At 33.1% G+C, this 17,930-nt stretch overlaps 1 protein-coding gene across 4 annotated transcripts in view; it reads left to right on the top strand.

Moving 5' to 3' along the window:
- The window catches only part of GOSR1 (golgi SNAP receptor complex member 1), a 52,280-nt gene that overhangs the window by 1,477 nt on the left and 32,873 nt on the right, over positions 1 to 17,930 (top strand). For 2 of the 4 annotated variants that reach the window (XM_077165423.1, XM_077165425.1), the window contains exons 2-6: positions 1,580 to 1,700; positions 6,873 to 6,960; positions 7,273 to 7,380; positions 11,319 to 11,410; positions 15,984 to 16,058. In XM_077165423.1, coding sequence (XP_077021538.1) covers positions 1,580 to 1,700; positions 6,873 to 6,960; positions 7,273 to 7,380; positions 11,319 to 11,410; positions 15,984 to 16,058 — 484 coding nt within the window. The remainder of the gene's footprint in view (positions 1 to 1,579; positions 1,701 to 6,872; positions 6,961 to 7,272; positions 7,381 to 11,318; positions 11,411 to 15,983; positions 16,059 to 17,930) is intronic. The other 2 variants (XM_077165424.1, XM_077165426.1) reach the window with 2 other exon arrangements.

Here is a 17,930-nt window from a genome sequence, read left to right on the forward strand (position 1 = left end):
CAAATACACTCCACTGTGTTACTCTGCTTTGTACTTCTGGTTACTGATGATAAATATACTGAAATAATGCTTTGTGTTCCTTATTTCTGAAAGATAAGCTCCTTACACCATTCCTTCCTGTATTTCAGCCCATTTTATTTTAACCTACATTTCACCATGAATAAGAGTCATCACATAGATTTGAGTTTCCAAACTGTGACTTCTCTCACTTAACCACTTAGGTGCCAAACTAATATACTAATTTCTCTGCTTGCTTTTTTATTTTCTTTCTATAAAACTCATGTTTCCAACCTACAGATGGGTCCCTGGACCAGATAAGTCCTGAAACCTAGAGGGCCCAGCCTTTCCAGAACATCAACTAGTTTCATCTCCCTACCCCTTATTATTGACAGCCCCTTCCAGCATGAAAAAGTTTAAATGGCCATAGCCTGAATACCCCTAAAGAGTAGGAGAAAGATCAGAGTTGATAGTGGAGTTATACAGAGAAGGTAGGGTTTAACAAACGAGTATGGTTGCTGAATCATTGTATTGATGTTTCTTTTAGTCTCCATTATCTTAGAGCAGCTAGTAAAAAAAACCTGAAATTGTAACCCATACCAAACTCTGAAATCTGTTCTACAACTAATTGTTGTGCTGTGCTTTGAAATTTATTGCTTTTTTGTATGTATGTTATTTTTCACAAAAAAAGAAAAAAAAGTGGTGATAAAAAAAGTATATGTTCCTTCTAGCCTGCAGTGTTCTGGAGCAGCTAGAAGGAAAAGTCTGAGATGTTGGTGTGGTAGCCCATGACAGACTCTGGGATCTGTTCTGTTCTCTTATTGAAGAGTGCTCTGAAAACTATTGCTTTGAAAAAAAAGAAAGAAATAAATAAATTTCTTTGCTTTGTATATATGTTATATTATACAATTTAAAAAATTACAGAACAGCACTCATGTTTGTTTTTCCTTCATATTAATATTTGATCTTATAATTAGCATATTGTTTATTTTTAGTTTTAGCCTCTAAATTTTTTTCATAAGTATATTGAAATTTTTATCTTTGTCCATGATAAGTTTTTTCTTTACGTTCAATCAATTAATCCTCTATTAAGAAAAGAATTTTGTTAGTCTAATAAAGCTTTGAAACATAGATAGCAAAATCCCTGTCGAAAACAATATGGCTTTTTAAAAAAAAGAAGTTAGCTGGTAAATGGATATAATGTTGTTCAGACCATAATTCATATTCCACTCCTTTGTGATTTGTACTCTTCTGCTTTCTTCTGAGTTACAAAATTTTAGATATTGCTGCAGAAATAATTTCAGGGGTGTTAGAACATCTAGCTGTCTTTGGAATAAAGCTGAAATTTTACATTTCCCACTTCTACTCCTTCCCCGTCCTATCATGTAAATCAGAAGTTTAAATAAGTGACTAGTTTGTTTTCCTGAGTAAGTCCTTGGTTTCCTTCTTTTAACACATTTCTTTATGGCAGCAACCAGACCAATATTTGATCATTTTTATAGTTTTCTGAATTATTTTGTGATTTATATGTCTACTGGGGACATTTTGTGTCTAATTAATTGTTTTTATAATTTTGTCAAAGATCTCAGGAAACAGGCTCGACAACTGGAAAATGAACTTGACCTGAAACTAGTTTCTTTCAGTAAACTATGTACAAGTTACAGTCACAGCAGTGCCCGAGATGGAAGACGCGACAGGTATAGGTACTACCGTATTCTGTCTCTTATGCCTTAAACTATTTTTTTTTAAATAAACTAAAATATATAACCCCTGTAACTTGATCTGTTGATGAATAATTTTGTTTTATTTTCTTTGCCAGTGAGTGTTTTGTTTAATGGCTTATTATAATTCTTAATTCTTGAAACTAACATTTATTGGGATTCTTAGGCAAAGGTTGTGATAGTGTCAGCAGGAAAATGCTAGGGGTTGAGAGGGAGTTTGTATCAGAAATAAGTTTCTAGTTCAGCCAGTGTTAGGAAATGTGGCAGATTTGCTTACACTGTATTACTTATAATTTCTAATTGCTAAACGGATCTGATCTGATGAACTGCCCAAGTGCACTTTATACATACTGCTAGTCTGGTATTTTAGAAGAATCTAAGACAATGTATATCCTCACTATTAATCATCCAAACTTTTTAAATTTTGGTTCTTTCTTGAGATATCCATATAGTGCTATATTGAACATATGGAAAATGTATTATTATCTTTGAATCGTACATTCTTTTTAGGTCAGCCACTTGTTTAGAAAAATACCAAAGACACTCAGAAGGATATAAAGAATAATACACCCCCATGTACATATCCTGCATTTAAAGAAATAATTACTGATTCAGTTGAAGCCCCTGGATACCCTGTTCTGGTTACATTCCTCTTTCTCCTTCCCCATAATAACCATATTTTACCGGCATATTTTTTTCTTCCTAAACAATTCACAGTATCTCACATAGCTGTTTTACAACTTGCTTTTTTGTTCAACATTATCTTTGAAATTCAGCTTGGATTTGTTTACTTCTAGTGTATTCACAGTTTATTCATTCTGTGGATGGATATTGTTCCTAATGTTTTCCTTTTAAATAATATTATTATTTTAATAGCTGACACTGATAGAGTGTTCAATCATGGTTTTAAGAGAGTGGCAGAGATGCTGCTTTTGGAACATTATTATATAGAATGTTTTATAAATGTAGGGCTGAGATTGCTGGTAGCAGAGTTGTTGGTTGTGTTCTACTCTTTGTTTTAGATGTACTTTCAAGGGTTGGTGGTAGGTGGGATATTTTTTTTCAGCTAATAATGTAAAAACAATAAAAACTGAGCTTGAAATTGAACTCGAGTGTATCTATCTCCAGAGCTCACACCCTAAACCCTACTGTATTATGCACATTCCCACTGGTGATCCATTTTGGCACTAAAGCCAAAATATTAACTCCTTCTTAATAAGTGCACATTGATGTAAAGACAGCAAGGCCAACATACTAGCTCCTAGGGCCTCAAAGTGAGGTATAGTTGTGTCATATAGATTTGATTACACTCCTTTCCTTTGAACTTAACTTTACTTTGCAAATACAGAGAATGAGGAATATTCTTTTCTATCAGTAAACTTATTTTATAATTAGAAATCATTTTTCCTGCATTTAAGTTTCCCATTTGTTTATGCCAGTAAGTATACAATTTTAAAACTCCTATTTGCCTAGACTGAACTGGGACTAGCATCAAGGGATTGAGAAAACCTTCTCGACCAAAAGGGGGAGGAGAGAAATGAGACAAAATAAAGTGTCAATGGCTGAGAGATTCCAAACAGAGTCGAGAGGTTATCCTGGAGGTTATTCTTACGCATTATATAGATATCACCTTTTTACTTAAGGTGTAATGGAGAGACTGGAGGGAACTGCTTGAAAATGTAGAGCTGTGTTCAGTAGCCATGTTTCTTGAAGATAATTATATAATAATATAGCTTTCGCAGTGTGACTATGTGATTGTGAAAATCTTGTGTCTGATGCTCCTTTTATCTACCTAATTGACAGACGAGTAAAAGATATGGATTGAAAATAAATAAATAATAAGGGGAATAAATGTTAAAATAAATTTAGTAGATTGAAATGCTAGTGATCAATGAAAGGAAGGGGTAAGGGGTATGGTATGTATGAATTTTTTTCTGTTTTCATTTTATTTCCTTTTCTGAATTGATGCAAATGTTCTAAGAAATGATCATGATGATGAATATACAGCTATGTGATAAAAAAAACTTTCCTATTTGTTAAGAGATATTGCATGTTGCTTTTTCTATGTTTTCTGTGATTTATGAACTTAATACTTGTCTCCTTTAAAAAAAACTATCTTGAAAACATTACCTAAGAAATACTGCAACAAATTAGACTCACTTTGTAGAATTACTTCAGCTTATCTGTTAGTCTCTTTCAAAAAAAGACCCAGGGCTGTGAGGATCAAGATCCAATGTGCATTCTGAAGTGTTTTGTTCATTGTCCAGGTTAAAAACATGTCAAAATGAATAAACTGAGCAATGACCAGATTTTTTCTTCCAGGAATTATTTTTTACTTCCTGTATTTTTGAGAGCCTCAAGGTCTGTGAATCATCACATGCATATAAAATGAATTAAGTTTAAGTGAATCCTGTTATTATTGGAAAATGACATTTTGGCCATTTCCCTAACCCCAAACAAACTGTCCTGTGGATGTCTGGGGAACATGGAACTAACCAATAGTAGAAATTGTCACCTCATTTATTCATTCATTCATTTCACTTGCATTTAATGAGCACTTACCATGTGCAAGGCACTATTCTAGGTGCTGGGCATGTAGTTGTAAATAAGACAGAGGCAAATCACTTCTTTGTGGAGCTTACATTCTGTTGACCTATTGTTCTTTTTCATATATTCAGTGGAGATAAATCAATTATTAGTAATATATAGAACATTTTTGCCTGGGCAGATTGTGTGTGGTAACCACAGTACTTTCAGCTGCCTCTGATGTGTAACAAAAAGCTAAATATTTTTATATATTTCAGGGCAAATAAATTGAAATGTTTCAAGAAGAAATAAAAATTCAGATATAAAAATTAAAGTCCTACTTCTTTCCTTTTTTTGGCGGGGTGGGAGCTAATTTATTGCTTGTTACTATTGCTACAGATGGAAGTGTGTGTAGAGAAGGGAAATAGTGGTAGGTAAGGTACTTTTTTTTTTTTGCCTGAGCAGGCACCGGAAATCGAACCCAGGTTTCCGGCATGGCAGGTGAGAACTCTGCCTGCTAAGCCACTGTGACCCACCCAGGTAAGGTATATTTTTATGTTGAACTGATGGTTTAATTTGTTCTCATCTCACACCCAAGCGTTATTAGAGGACAGGACAAAGTCTTCAGTAAGATTGGAGAGCATAGTTATTGTCTGGGCATTTGACTGTGTCCAACAAAATGCAGATCTGCATTGAGCTGCTTATGTGATAATAGATACTGTCTGGGGATCTAATGAAGGTTAATGGTTTTTTAGAAGAGACAAAAGAATCTTTCAGCACATGCAGTTTTAGAGTATGAATCTGTCAAACATGTTTCACTTGTAAAAAGTTAGATTTTTGACTATTCAAATCCTAAGAGACGGTACAGTACATTTTTGCAAAACATAACTGATACAAATACATAGTATAAGTAGAAATGTAGAGGGCTGGTACTAAATCTTTCCTTCTGGACGTAGCTAATTGTATTAGACTGAAACCAGTTCCTGATTATTCAGTGATTAATTATCCAATCTTTGGATCACTTAAACTTACATTTTAGTTCTTGGTAAAAGGTAAAAAAAAAAAAAAAGACAAAGAACTTAATTTTAGGTGTAAGGAGCCATAATTAATTTAGGATAAAAAGAAATTTTTAAATCATTCTTCCCATATCCCATAACATAATAAAATCCATGGCTCTTTTTTTTTTAATGTTTTAATTCTATAGTATAACGTATATAAAAAGCAAAGAAATAAAAAAGCAATAGTTTTCAAAGCACTCTTCAACAAGTAATTACAGGACAGATCCCAGAGTTTGTCCTGGGCTACCATATGATCCTCTCAAAATTTTCCTTCTAGCTGCTCCAGAATATAGGGAGCTAGAAGGCTTAAATATTTTTTATCATCACAATCGACTTCTTTTCCTTCTTTTTTTTTGTGAAAAATAACATATATACCAAAAAAGCACTGCATCACAAACAGATTTCAGAGTTTGACATGGGTTACAATTCCATAATTTTAGGGTTTTTTTGTTTGTTTTTCTGATAAATCGTCTGGGAGTTAAACATAATTTTAGGTTTTTACTTCTAGCTGCTCTAAGATACTGGAGACTAAAAGATATATCAATTTAATGATTCACCATTCATATTCATTTGTTAAAGCCTATCTTCACTGTATAACTCCACCATCATCTTTGATCTTTCCATCCCTCTCTTTAGGGATGTCTGGGCTATGGCCATTCTAAATTTTTCATATTGGAAGGGTCTGTCACTAATATGGGGTAGGAAGATTGAACTAGCTGATGTTCTAGAGAGGCTGGGCCCTCTACGTTTCAGGACTTATGTGGACCAGGGACCCATCTAGAGGTTGTAGATTTCTGGAAAGTTACTCTAGTGCATGGAGCCCTTGTGGAGTCTTATATATTGCTGTAGGTGTTCTTTAGGATTGGCTGGAATGGTCCTGGTTGGGGTTTGACAGGTTATGATAGGTAGCAAGGTCTAACTGAAGCTTATGTAAGAGCAACCTCCAGAGTATCCTCTCGACTCTGTTTGAACTGTCTCTGCCACTGATACTTTATTAGTTATACTTCTTTTGATCAGGATGGAATTGTTGATCCCACAGTGCCAGGTCTGGATTCATCCCTGAGAGTCATCTCCCATGTTGCCAGGGAGACACTCACCCCTGGATGTCATGTCTCACTTAGGGGGGAGGGCAATGATTTCACTTGCAGAGCTGGACTTAGAGAGAGTGAGGTCTGTGACTCCTTTTATATGCTAGACTTCTTACTTCTACAGTTTTATTTCATGTGATTCTTTTAAGTTCAGCATGTAATTGGGCACTGCCATAGCTTAAATTACTGTCATCATTTGGGGAAAAAGTAAACAATTATTTGGAATTTCTTTAAGTTATTAAGATCAGATGTATAACAACTTGGTAAAAATCTTACATTCAATTGTATTTCATACTGAATTTAATATTGTAAGACAAGTGTGATCTTCATAGAAAAAGTTCTGTAAAAACTAAATTCTTAAGAAAGAGACTGTCCCAATCATTCTACTTAATCTCCTTACAAATAATTACCTTATGATTTTAAGTATGCTTTAAAAGAGTAGGTGTAAGTAATGGATTCCCTTTAATTGAACTTCTCTTTAGTTCTGACACAACACCTCTTTTAAATGGATCAAGCCAAGACAGAATGTTTGAAACAATGGCAATTGAGATTGAACAGCTTTTGGCAAGGGTAAGTGCTTCCTGTTAAATAGCTGTTTTGCTAATAACTGTATACTTGTTAGGTACGGTGCGAGATTATATTAATGTAGAAACTTTTATTGAAATCATCCATTCAAGGTGAGTGCCTCCCCAAACCACATGAGTTTTTATAAATTGGTATTGAATGACAACAATTAGTCCTATGGGTATTATTTTAGCCTTTATGGATTGTTTGGGAGAAGTGCTGAACCTTCACCTGCTTTCTTGGGCTTTTCTGCTGCTGTAAGAAAGAGCATACAGGCAACTAATTTGCTTTCAGCCACTTTGTTTGTTGTCGTTTTAGCTTACAGGAGTAAATGATAAAATGGCAGAATATACCAGCAGTGCAGGTGTCCCCTCCTTGAATGCAGCACTGATGCATACATTACAGCGACATAGAGACATATTGCAGGTAATGTATTGGGCTTGAGATTTTTCATTATCGCAAGAGTTTTAAATATCCCTGGATAGGATGTGTGTACGTGTATTTAAGAGAACAAAGGGGAAAATTCTTCGGTAAAGATAAATGCTAGGCTGTAGAAGTTTGTCTTGTTTTACTTTTTTTCCCTCTTGGTATTATATAATTTAGAAAATGTGTAATAGCTCTTGCTTTTGCCTGGTGAAATTGAGTAATATTCATCACTAGGTAAATGTATTCCTAATCTGGAAGACCTACCTAGCTAGCTATAACAGTGGAATAGCCAGCAGGCAAGCATAGACAGTAATATGATGGTGTAGAGTATTTGGTCATCAGGTTTTGAAGATAATGTGGAAGGGGAGTCACTTACTATATTTAGTGTATTGTTTGAAGAAATATTGAGTGTACCAAAAAAAAAAAATTAACTAAAATAAACTCTTACAAGGTGTAGATATATATATATATATATTTTGGGGGTGGGGGTGTTAAAAACATAGTAGTACAGATAAGAAGGCAAACTTTTGAATATTGAAAAATTTTAGTAACCATTCCTGATTTTAAAAACTCTTGTAGAAATCAAATGATATTTTATTGACCTAATGCAAAAGTGTGTATATCAGATTAAAAATTGGCATCATACTTAATGATAAAGCACTGAAAGCATTCTCAGGACCAGGATGCTTCCAGTTACCACAATACCTAACATTATTTGGAAGTTCTTAATGGTGCCATTAAACAGTTAAAAAAAGAGATATGAATATTGGAAAGGAAGAGGCAAACTTAGTATTATTTGCCAGTGATAAGGAATATTCTTATATATCCTAGGAATATCAACTGAAAACAGTTAGAAACAATTAAATTCAGTAAGATGGTGGGTTACAAAATCAATACTTAAAAGCAAGTAGTTTGCATACAAATAAGAACCACAAAAAAAGAAAATATGGAAGAAACTATGACATCTTTGGGTATAAATTTAATAAGAATGTGTAGGACTCATAAGTGTAGAATTCTACTGTGGGAAATAAAAAAAATTTAAGTAAAGGAAAGAATTTTCTGCTCTGGGATGGAAGGATTTCTCCCTAAATCAATTTATAAATTGCCATCCTAATGGAAAGAACATGGGGCTGTTTTTTTGTTTTTTTTTTTTAACTAGCAAAATGACACCAGCATTCATTTGGAATCATAGACATACAAGAATGACCAGAAAAACTTGAAAATGACTATTAGTAAAGGGTGCCTAGCCCTACCAGATATTAAAACCTAAGAAGCTTGAATAATTAAAACAATTTTATTTTAGAGGAAAAATAGACCAAGAGAATGCAATATAGTTTGGATATAGATCCAGATATGAACAGAAATTTAGTTGATGATAAAAATGGCATTTTAAATCAATGGGGAATAGCAGGATCATAAAATCAGTAGTGTTAGAACAGTTGGCTTATTGTTTGAAGAAGATAAAATCCTGCACCTCAGTCTTTATATCCAAAATAAATTTCAAAAGGATCAAAGATTATATGTAGAAAAAGAAAGCATAGAAGTGCAGAAGAAAGAATGAATGAATTTATAATTTTTGAGTGGGAAAGGTTTAAGCAAGACCCAATACTGGGAACTATAACAGATGACTGTTTTGCTTAATATAGAGAGAAATAATACATAATAAATAAGAAAAAGATAACTGAATATAAAAATGGTCAAGGAATATGAACATGTTGTTTATAGAAAAATATATGAGTGGCTGAAAACCACAGAAAAATGCTTAGCTACATGAGCCCCTAGTCTTGGGGTTTGTTCATATGAAACTTAACCCCACAAAGAATAGGTCAAGTCTACTTAAAATTTAGGCCTGAGAGTCACCCCCAGGAGAGCTTCTTTTGTTGCTCAAATGTGGCCTCTCTCTCCAGTCAACACAACGAGCAGTCTCACCACCCTCCCCCTCTCTGCGTGGGACGTGACTCCCAGGGGTGTGGACCTTCCTGCCAATGTGGGACAGAGATCCTGGAATGAGCTGAGACTCAGCATCAAGAGATTGAGAAAAATCCTAGAATGAGCTAAAAATTAACATCAAGGGATTGAGAGAAACTTCTCCACCAAAAGGGGGAAAAGTGAAATGAGACAAAGTGTCAATGGCTGAGAGATTCCAAACAGAGTCGAGAGGTTATCCTGGAGGTTATTCTTACGCATTAAGTAGATATCACCTTGTTGTTCAAGATGTAGTGGAGAGGCTGAAGGGAACTGCCTGAAAATGTAGAGCTGTGTTCCAGTAGCCATGTTTCTTGATGATGATTGAACAATGATATAGCTTTCACAATGTGACTCTGTGATTGTAAAAACCTTGTATCTGATGCTCCTTTTATCTACCATATCAACAGAAGAGTAGAACATATGGAATAAAAATAAATAATAGGGGAACAAATGTTAAAATAAATTTAGTTTGAAATGCTAGTGATAAATGAAAGCGAGGGGTAAGGAGTATCGTATGTATAATCTTGTTTTTCTCTGTTATTGTTTTATTTCTTTTTCTGTTGTCTTTTTATATCTTTTTCTAAATCGATGCAAATGTTCTAAGAAATGATGAATATGCAACTATGTGATGATATTAAGAATTACTGATTATATATGTAGAATGGAATGATATCTTAATGTTTTGTTTGTTGTTATTTTTTTAATTATAAATAAAAAATGCTTAGCTACAATCCCAATTAAAAGTACACAAATCAAAATGAGATGTTTATTCACTTGTCAAATTAGCAAAAACTGCAATATTTGTAACCCATTATTAGCAAGACTATAAAGAAATGGCTATTCATACACTGTTGGGGTGCAGTCTTTCTAGAAGGCAGTTTGGCACTATCAAAATTAAGAAATAAGGTTCTTTGATCCAGTTATTCAGCTAGGCATTTGCTCTTCAAACACACTTTTTTGAAAAAGAACTCTCTAAAATGTATCTGCAGGAATTTTCATTGCAACATTTTTTAAGTGCAAGAAAATGAAAGTAAAATTTTTATAAGTAGAGAATTTATTAAATTGTGATAGTTATAAGATAGAATTCTATGGAGTTATTTAAAAGAATGATATAGATTTCTATTTGCTAATATGGAAAGATTACTTAATATTTTATGAACTACAAAAAGCAAAGTGTACAGCAGAATGTGTAGTATGATTTCTTTAGCATAAGTGAAGGAAATGAAAGATAGGTTTGCATATGCAAAACATTCTCTGAAAGAAAACACAAGACAGTGATGATATTAGGTTCTGTGGAACATGATGTTTCTTACCTTTATTTCTTTTGGTGCTCTTTGGATACTCTCACCATGTTTATATGTTATTTTTCTTTTGAAAAAAAAGCCTGTTGAGTATGAGGACTCTGGGAGATAAGATTATGGGTTTTGCCTTCTTTATATACCACTCTGAATTAAAAAAAAAAAAGAAAGAGAAAAATATTCCTTAATATCTTAAAAAATATGTAGAAGTATAGAAATAAAGGAAAATGTTTAAAGATAGTTCACTTCTTTACAATTCTCTTGGTTCTGTTATTCCTTTGATTAGGAATTAAATTTCTGTGGAAGCTCCAAAAGACTCAAATTTGAAAATAAGCCCCATTGGGTACACTAATGAGTCAAAGGTGATTTCAAGTCTCAAGTTTTTTCCTAGCCTGTTTATGATTATTTTACCTTAGAATTGTTTTTTTCTTTATAATCCCCCCTCATAAGACAAGCTATTAGAAGATACGATGGGTAGTGTAATTGTGACCCAGCACTGAATGTTTTCATTTGAAAGAAGTCGCTTGTTCTTCAGGAAAGTAATTATAAAGTTATTTTTGCATTTTGGCAATCTGATTTCTTAAATAGTAATATGATGAGAATGTATAATTTGTTCAACAAAATGAAATATGAAATTAGCTTATGTTGAGACTAGATGTTGATTTATTTCAGGATTATACACATGAATTCCATAAAACCAAAGCAAACTTTATGGCCATACGGGAAAGGGAGAATCTCATGGGATCAGTACGAAAGGATATTGAGTAAGTTATCTTTTATATTATTTTGTAGAGTGTTTATTCAGATTTAGACTTAGAGCATGTTGATGATTAACAGCAGATTGAATAGCAGAATCATGATGTAAATTTCAGGATTCCTAATTCCCATTTCACTGTTCTTTACACATTGCTGCTACAGTATGGTCCATATCTACTTTACTGGTTTTTTTCCTGCATTCCCTAGTTTTATCATCAATTTCCACCAACCTTGACTGGCCTGTACTAATTCAAAATCCAGCTCAGATACCATCCTCAAGAATTCTTCTCTGATCTCTACTACCCACCCTAGGAATTACAGTGTTACGTATAACTGAAGGTCCCTATATTTACCTTTCTGAGTAACCCTATACCTGCCCCAGCCATTATAAATTCAGGTAACAATTATTTTTAAAAAATAATTACATCTCTCCATGATTTAAACTTTACCCAGGATAATATCAACTCAATCCTTCAGTAATTCAATTGACTTTTTATGCAGTTTATTTGCCCTAGCAAGCTCTTCAGGTAGTTTAATATTATGCAAGCAAGATACTCTTTTGAAAGTATCAACATAGCCTTTAATTCCCTGAAATTCTGAAATTTTCCCGACTTAATACAAATTCTTAGCCTTAGTCAAATTATTTTTAAGGACTCCCAATGTTTTAATGCTCTTCTAAATCTTGTAATTTTAAAGAATTCTTCTTTCTACCATCCCTTCACCTCACTTCCATGGCATATTCTAATATTTCATACACATGCTTTAAAATTTTGTTACAACTGAATATGGAATATGGCTCATGAGCCTGTGATGGAAGCTGAAGATTTGACACTTTTAGACCATCTAATGGTGTCTATCATTGTCTCACTCGTGATAAATTTAAGGTACTTATGTTTCATAAACTGTGATATGCACTATCAAATCATAAACTGATATATATGATATATACTCTGAGAAACATTTCCCGCAGAGTTTTTATTTTGTTATAAACAGTAAAACAGTTAACAGCAGAAGTAATTTAACACTCATTGCATTCAAAATTTTTGTCCAAAATTTTAATCCAAAGATTAACCAGCCATCAAAATTGTTTCTTCCTCCAGAAATTATTTTGAAAAATTAATTTTTATTGTTTTTCCTTAATGTTTGATCTCTTTAAATGTTTAACCATAGTGCTTTCAATATCATACAGTACTAAAAAAACAGAATATTTGTGCCATAATTAAGTATTTTATAATACTTTTAGTTCTCTGGAAATGGGATCCCTCTTATCATATAAGATTTTATTTAATTTCTTTACAGTCTGCTTTCATGTACATTTTCAGGAATGCATTGAGAATCAGTGTAGGGGGCTATTCCTTAATGTAGAGATACTTAGCTCCCCTATTATCACTTATTTCTGAGAGATGATCATTAAATATATATATATATATGCATAGAGAGAGAGAGACATGTTTAGCCATTCATTAAATTATTTATGGAGTACTGACTATGAATAAGATATTTTGTCAGTCACAGTATAAAGGCAGAAGTGGAAAGACCAATTTGGCATCTAGTTGCTTATAATGTAGGTGCTAAAGGCAAATGAGGCCCATACTCAAATTAGTATGACAGTATAATATAATTAGTAATGAAGGATATGATTAGTAAGATGAGGTATAGTAATAATGCTATATTATTATAGTGTACTATTTTTATAGTTTTTTTGTGATTTGCACAATACTTTGCCTATATTATCTCTTTTTGTCTTCATAATAATCTTTTGGTATGAATAGAAATGATTAGTCCCATTTTACAAAACTAGATATGAGGAACTTTCTAAGATTATCAGGCTAATAAATGATGAAGTGTAGATTTAAATCCAAGTCTTCAGTCTTCTGAATCCAATGTTCTTGGTTGTATCATGCTGCTTTTCCTGGTGTTTTCTCTCCCTTTGTCCCTGTACAGTCGCACTGTTTGTCAGCCAGTAGTTCAGTTTTTTTTGTTTTTGTTTTTTGTATGCTGTATGGCATTTTTTTTACATTTCAGTATCCTGTTATTGCAGCACAATTTGTTGAACTTTTTTTTGTTGTTTGTTTGTTTTAGTTGGTTTGTTTGTTTTTGGGAAGTGTGTGGGCCAGGAATTGAACCCGGGTCTCCTGCGTGGCAGGCGAGAATTCTACCATTGAACTACCCTTGCACCCCCAGTAGTTCAGTTTTAACTATATGACTTGCTTTTGCCTTACTGCAGTTAAATGTGCAGTTACTTTAATTATTTAAATTTTGTTCTTGGTACTTTAAGTGGAAAACAAAAAAATGAAAGCGTTGATTATATAGTGATAAACATTTTTCACAACTGTTAATCCACTTCCAAATGCATTAAAGGTGGAAATCATTCTGTATACCAAAATTGGCAAGTCCTTAAAGCAAAAAATGTTTATTTGGTGCAAAATTTATATTTTAACTAGTGCATTTCCTAATATAACTTATGTAGACAGCTTAATTGAACACCATTAGTACACGGAACCTTGAGTAGAACATGAGATTTTGTTGGTTTGTCCAGAGTGATACCCGGATAAACCCCAGAGTGATTTGAACAGTGAATAAAAAAATATTTGCATCCAAACAGAGTCAAGAGGTTATCCTGGAGGTTATTCTTACGCATTAAGTAGATATCACCTTGTTGTTCAAGATGTAGTGGAGAGGCTGGAGGGAATTGCCTGAAAATGTAGAGCTGTGTTCCAGTAGCCATGTTTCTTGATGATGATTGAACAATGATATAGCTTTCACAATGAGACTCTGTGAATGTGAAAACCTTATGTCTGATGCTCCTCAGACATATCAACAGAAGAGTAGAACATATGGAATAAAAATAAATAATAGGGGGAACAAATGTTAAAATAAATTCAGTTTGAAATAGTGGTAAATGAAAGCGAGGGGTAAGGGGTATGGTACATATAGTTTTTTTTTTCTCTGTTATCATTTTATTTCTTTTTCCGTTGTCTTTTTATTTCTTTTTCTAAATCGATGCAAATGTACTAAGAAATGATGAATATGCAACTATGTAATGATATTAAGAATTACTGATTATATATGTAGAATGGAATGATTTCCAAATGTTTTGTTTGTTAATTTTTTTTAATTAATAATATATATATATATATATATATATATATATTTGCAAAGTCCCCTCTGGGGAATGGTGAGAATGGGGGAAAATTCAACGTCCCCAGGTTGAATTCTTGATATTCTCACAAGCAGTGTGGACAACCAAAGCTATACGCCGAGCCCCCAGTCTTGGGGTTTGTTCATATGAAACTTAACCCCACAAAGGATAGGTCAAGCCTTCTTAAAATTAGGTGTAAGAGTCACCCCCAAGAGAACCTCTTTTGTTGTTCAGATGTGGCCTCTCTATCCAGCCAACAGAACAAGCAAACTCACCACCCTATCCCTGTCTACGTGGGACTTGACTCCCAGGGGTGTGGACCTTCCTGGCAATGTGGGACAGGAATCCTAGAACGAGCTGAGACTCAGCATCAAGGGATTCAGAAAAACCCTAGAATGAGCTGAGACTCAGCATCAAGGGATTGGGAAAACCATCTCGACCAGGAGGGGGAAGAGTGAAATGAGACAAAGTGTCAATGGCTGAGAGATTCCAAACAGAGTCGAGAGGTTATCCTGGAGGTTATTCTTACACATTAAGTAGATATCACCTTGTTATTCAAGGTGTAATGGAGAGGCTGGAGGAAACTGCCTGAAAATGTAGAGGTGTGTTCCAGTAGCCGTGTTTCTTGATGATGATTGTATAATGATATAGCTTTCACAATGTGACTGTGTGATTGTGAAAGCCTTATGTCTGATGCTCCTTTTATCTACCTTGTCAACAGACGAGTAGGACATATGGAATAAAAATAAATAAAAGGGGGAACAAATGTTAAAATAAATTTAGTTCAAAATGCTAGTAATCAGTGAAAGGGAGGAATAAGGGGTATGGTATGTATAAATTTTTTTTCTGTTTTCGTTTTATTTCTTTTTCTGAATAGATGCAAATTGTTCCAAGAAATGATCGTGATGATGAGTATGCAACTATGTGATAATGTTGTGAATTACCGATTATATATGTAGAGTGGAATGATCAAAATGGGAATGTTTGAGTTTGTTTGGTGTTTTTTGGTATTTAAAAAAATAAAAATTAAAAAAAAAATTGGCAAGTCTTTAGCTTCATGTCAGTACTCTTTAGGCTTGAATTGATAGACCATGTGCATCACTGTGTACTACGCAGTCCAAAATTTTACTTCCCCTTGGAGAAGATAAAGATACAGGAGATTATAGGTAGGAACAAAAGTAAGATTTTTTGTTTAAGAATGTTAAGTTATTTTGCTAAGAAATGTAGTTAACTCAGGCCTAACCTAGAGAGACATTCATATTTACCCTTTAGAATAGTTGTCATTTTTAGAGGTAGATAAAGCATTAAACATTTTAATCATTCAAAACTATAGAGGCTTGCTTTGTCCACTTTTGGATATTACTAGTAGATTCAGCCATTTAATCTGTCTTTGCAGCATTTGCCAAAAATATTCTTAAATTTTCTCTACTTTGTCCTAGGTCATATAAAAGTGGGTCTGGAGTAAACAATAGAAGAACTGAACTGTTTTTGAAAGAGCATGACCACCTTCGAAAGTAGGTATTTTTTTAATGCGTACATAATGTGCAATTTGCCGTATTTAACAAATATTTACATGGTGTTTATTACAGTGTTTTATCAATGCTAATGCACTTAATTCTCCTAATGACCATATTCAGTTGCAATGGAATTGCAGTTGTTCTGACCATAATTAGAAAAGATGCTATGCTATTGATTATCCAAAATCAATATTCATATCTTTTAATTGTTACCTTTATCATGTTTTTTGCCTTAATTTGTTCTTTTCCTTTAGCAAGCCTGTTGCTTTAGTAATATTTTTCACTGCTATAGATTATTAATAATAATAAAGTAGTACTGATAATATCTTATGTTTGAATGGTTTGTTACTTTTTATATGTCATGAAACTTTATAAATGATAATAGGCCATATATAAATCCAAAGAAAATACTTTATTTTCCCATAATTCAGAAGAAAATGCTTAAAAATTTGAATGAACTATACATACATTTTAAAACAAGTTTACCATACTCTCTGTTTGCTTCATCTATTTTTTTCTGGAATGTTCTAATTTTTAAAATATTTTCTCTGTATTTTGTTGTGGAACTTTAAGAATCAGAAAATCCCTATCTTTGTGAACTCTGCCTCTAAGTACTTGATTACCAAGTATCCATGATAGTTAAGTGCAAGGAAATTATGTTGATATTTGCTGCTAAATGTCATAAATTGATCATTTTCCATATGAACTTAATGTAGCTGTTCAATTTATTTTTCATTAAAGGTCATCACTGTTGATATAATCAGAACACAGAAAGATCAAGATCTTTTTATAAGCCTGAGTACTTCTAGTGTTAGAAATAATTATTAGTATTCTTTCTTAATCTGTTGAATGTTATTGATAGGCACAAGAGGGCAGTCTCTCCTAGAGTATGTGTAGTTTATAGCCCTTCGTAGCCGTGGTAATTCTTTTAGTATTTGATAAAATCTGCCATAAAAAGAATTTTGCATTGCATCCAAATTATTTAATATATTATTAGGTTACAGAGTAATTTAAGGGATACCATACTCAGGTTATACAAAAATAAAGGTTAGATTGTGTCTGTGTTTCTATATTCTGCCTCAAATAAATGATAGTTAGAAATACAGTAGTTCAATTACTTTAAGGAGAAAGATTTGGCAATGAAAAAAGTGTATCAGTAATTACATACATTAGTATACATTAGTATACTTTATCTCATTCTTTAGAGCACATTACTTATAAGCTTTTATGTGAAATATTCAGAGTAAAGCCTTTAGAAATTTAATATTGTTCACTAAAATAAAGGAAACAATTCAAGTGCATAGACCTTAAACAGTTTTGCATACAGCCTAAACAGTTTGTTTAGGATTATAAACATGATGAGAGGATTAGAAATCAAAAGGTATTTGTTGGGTGGTACAGCAGTCGCTCAGTGGCAAGAATTCCTACCTGCTGAGCTGGAGACCCAGGTTTGATTCCCGGAGCCTGCCCATGCAAAAATAAAAAGAGTATTAGTCCATTCTTATTTCATCAAAGTACAAAGTCTCAGACAATTTTATGCTCATGTACTTATGTATATTCCTTTCAACATTCTTGTGAAAAAGTTCATGTGTACTCATTCTGTGCAGAGAGAAACTAAGACAAGATGAAGTTGAATGAAACATAAGAGCTTCTGATGAATTAGAGGAGTTCTTGAGACTGAAAACCAGGACTTAGTCTTTTCTCTCAAAATTAGACACAGAGCTTCCAAATTCATTTATTTTTAAATAGATCTCTATGTTAAATTTTAAATTCTTGTTAAGTAGTAAAATAATATTAAATGATGTGCTATTATGGTTGCAAAATAATATGAAAAACTTTATTTCAGTGTTGTCTCTGTATTTCATTTGC

Source organism: Tamandua tetradactyla, chromosome 6 (genome assembly GCF_023851605.1).
Source record: "Tamandua tetradactyla isolate mTamTet1 chromosome 6, mTamTet1.pri, whole genome shotgun sequence".
In the NCBI taxonomy this organism is placed as follows: domain Eukaryota; kingdom Metazoa; phylum Chordata; class Mammalia; order Pilosa; family Myrmecophagidae; genus Tamandua; species Tamandua tetradactyla.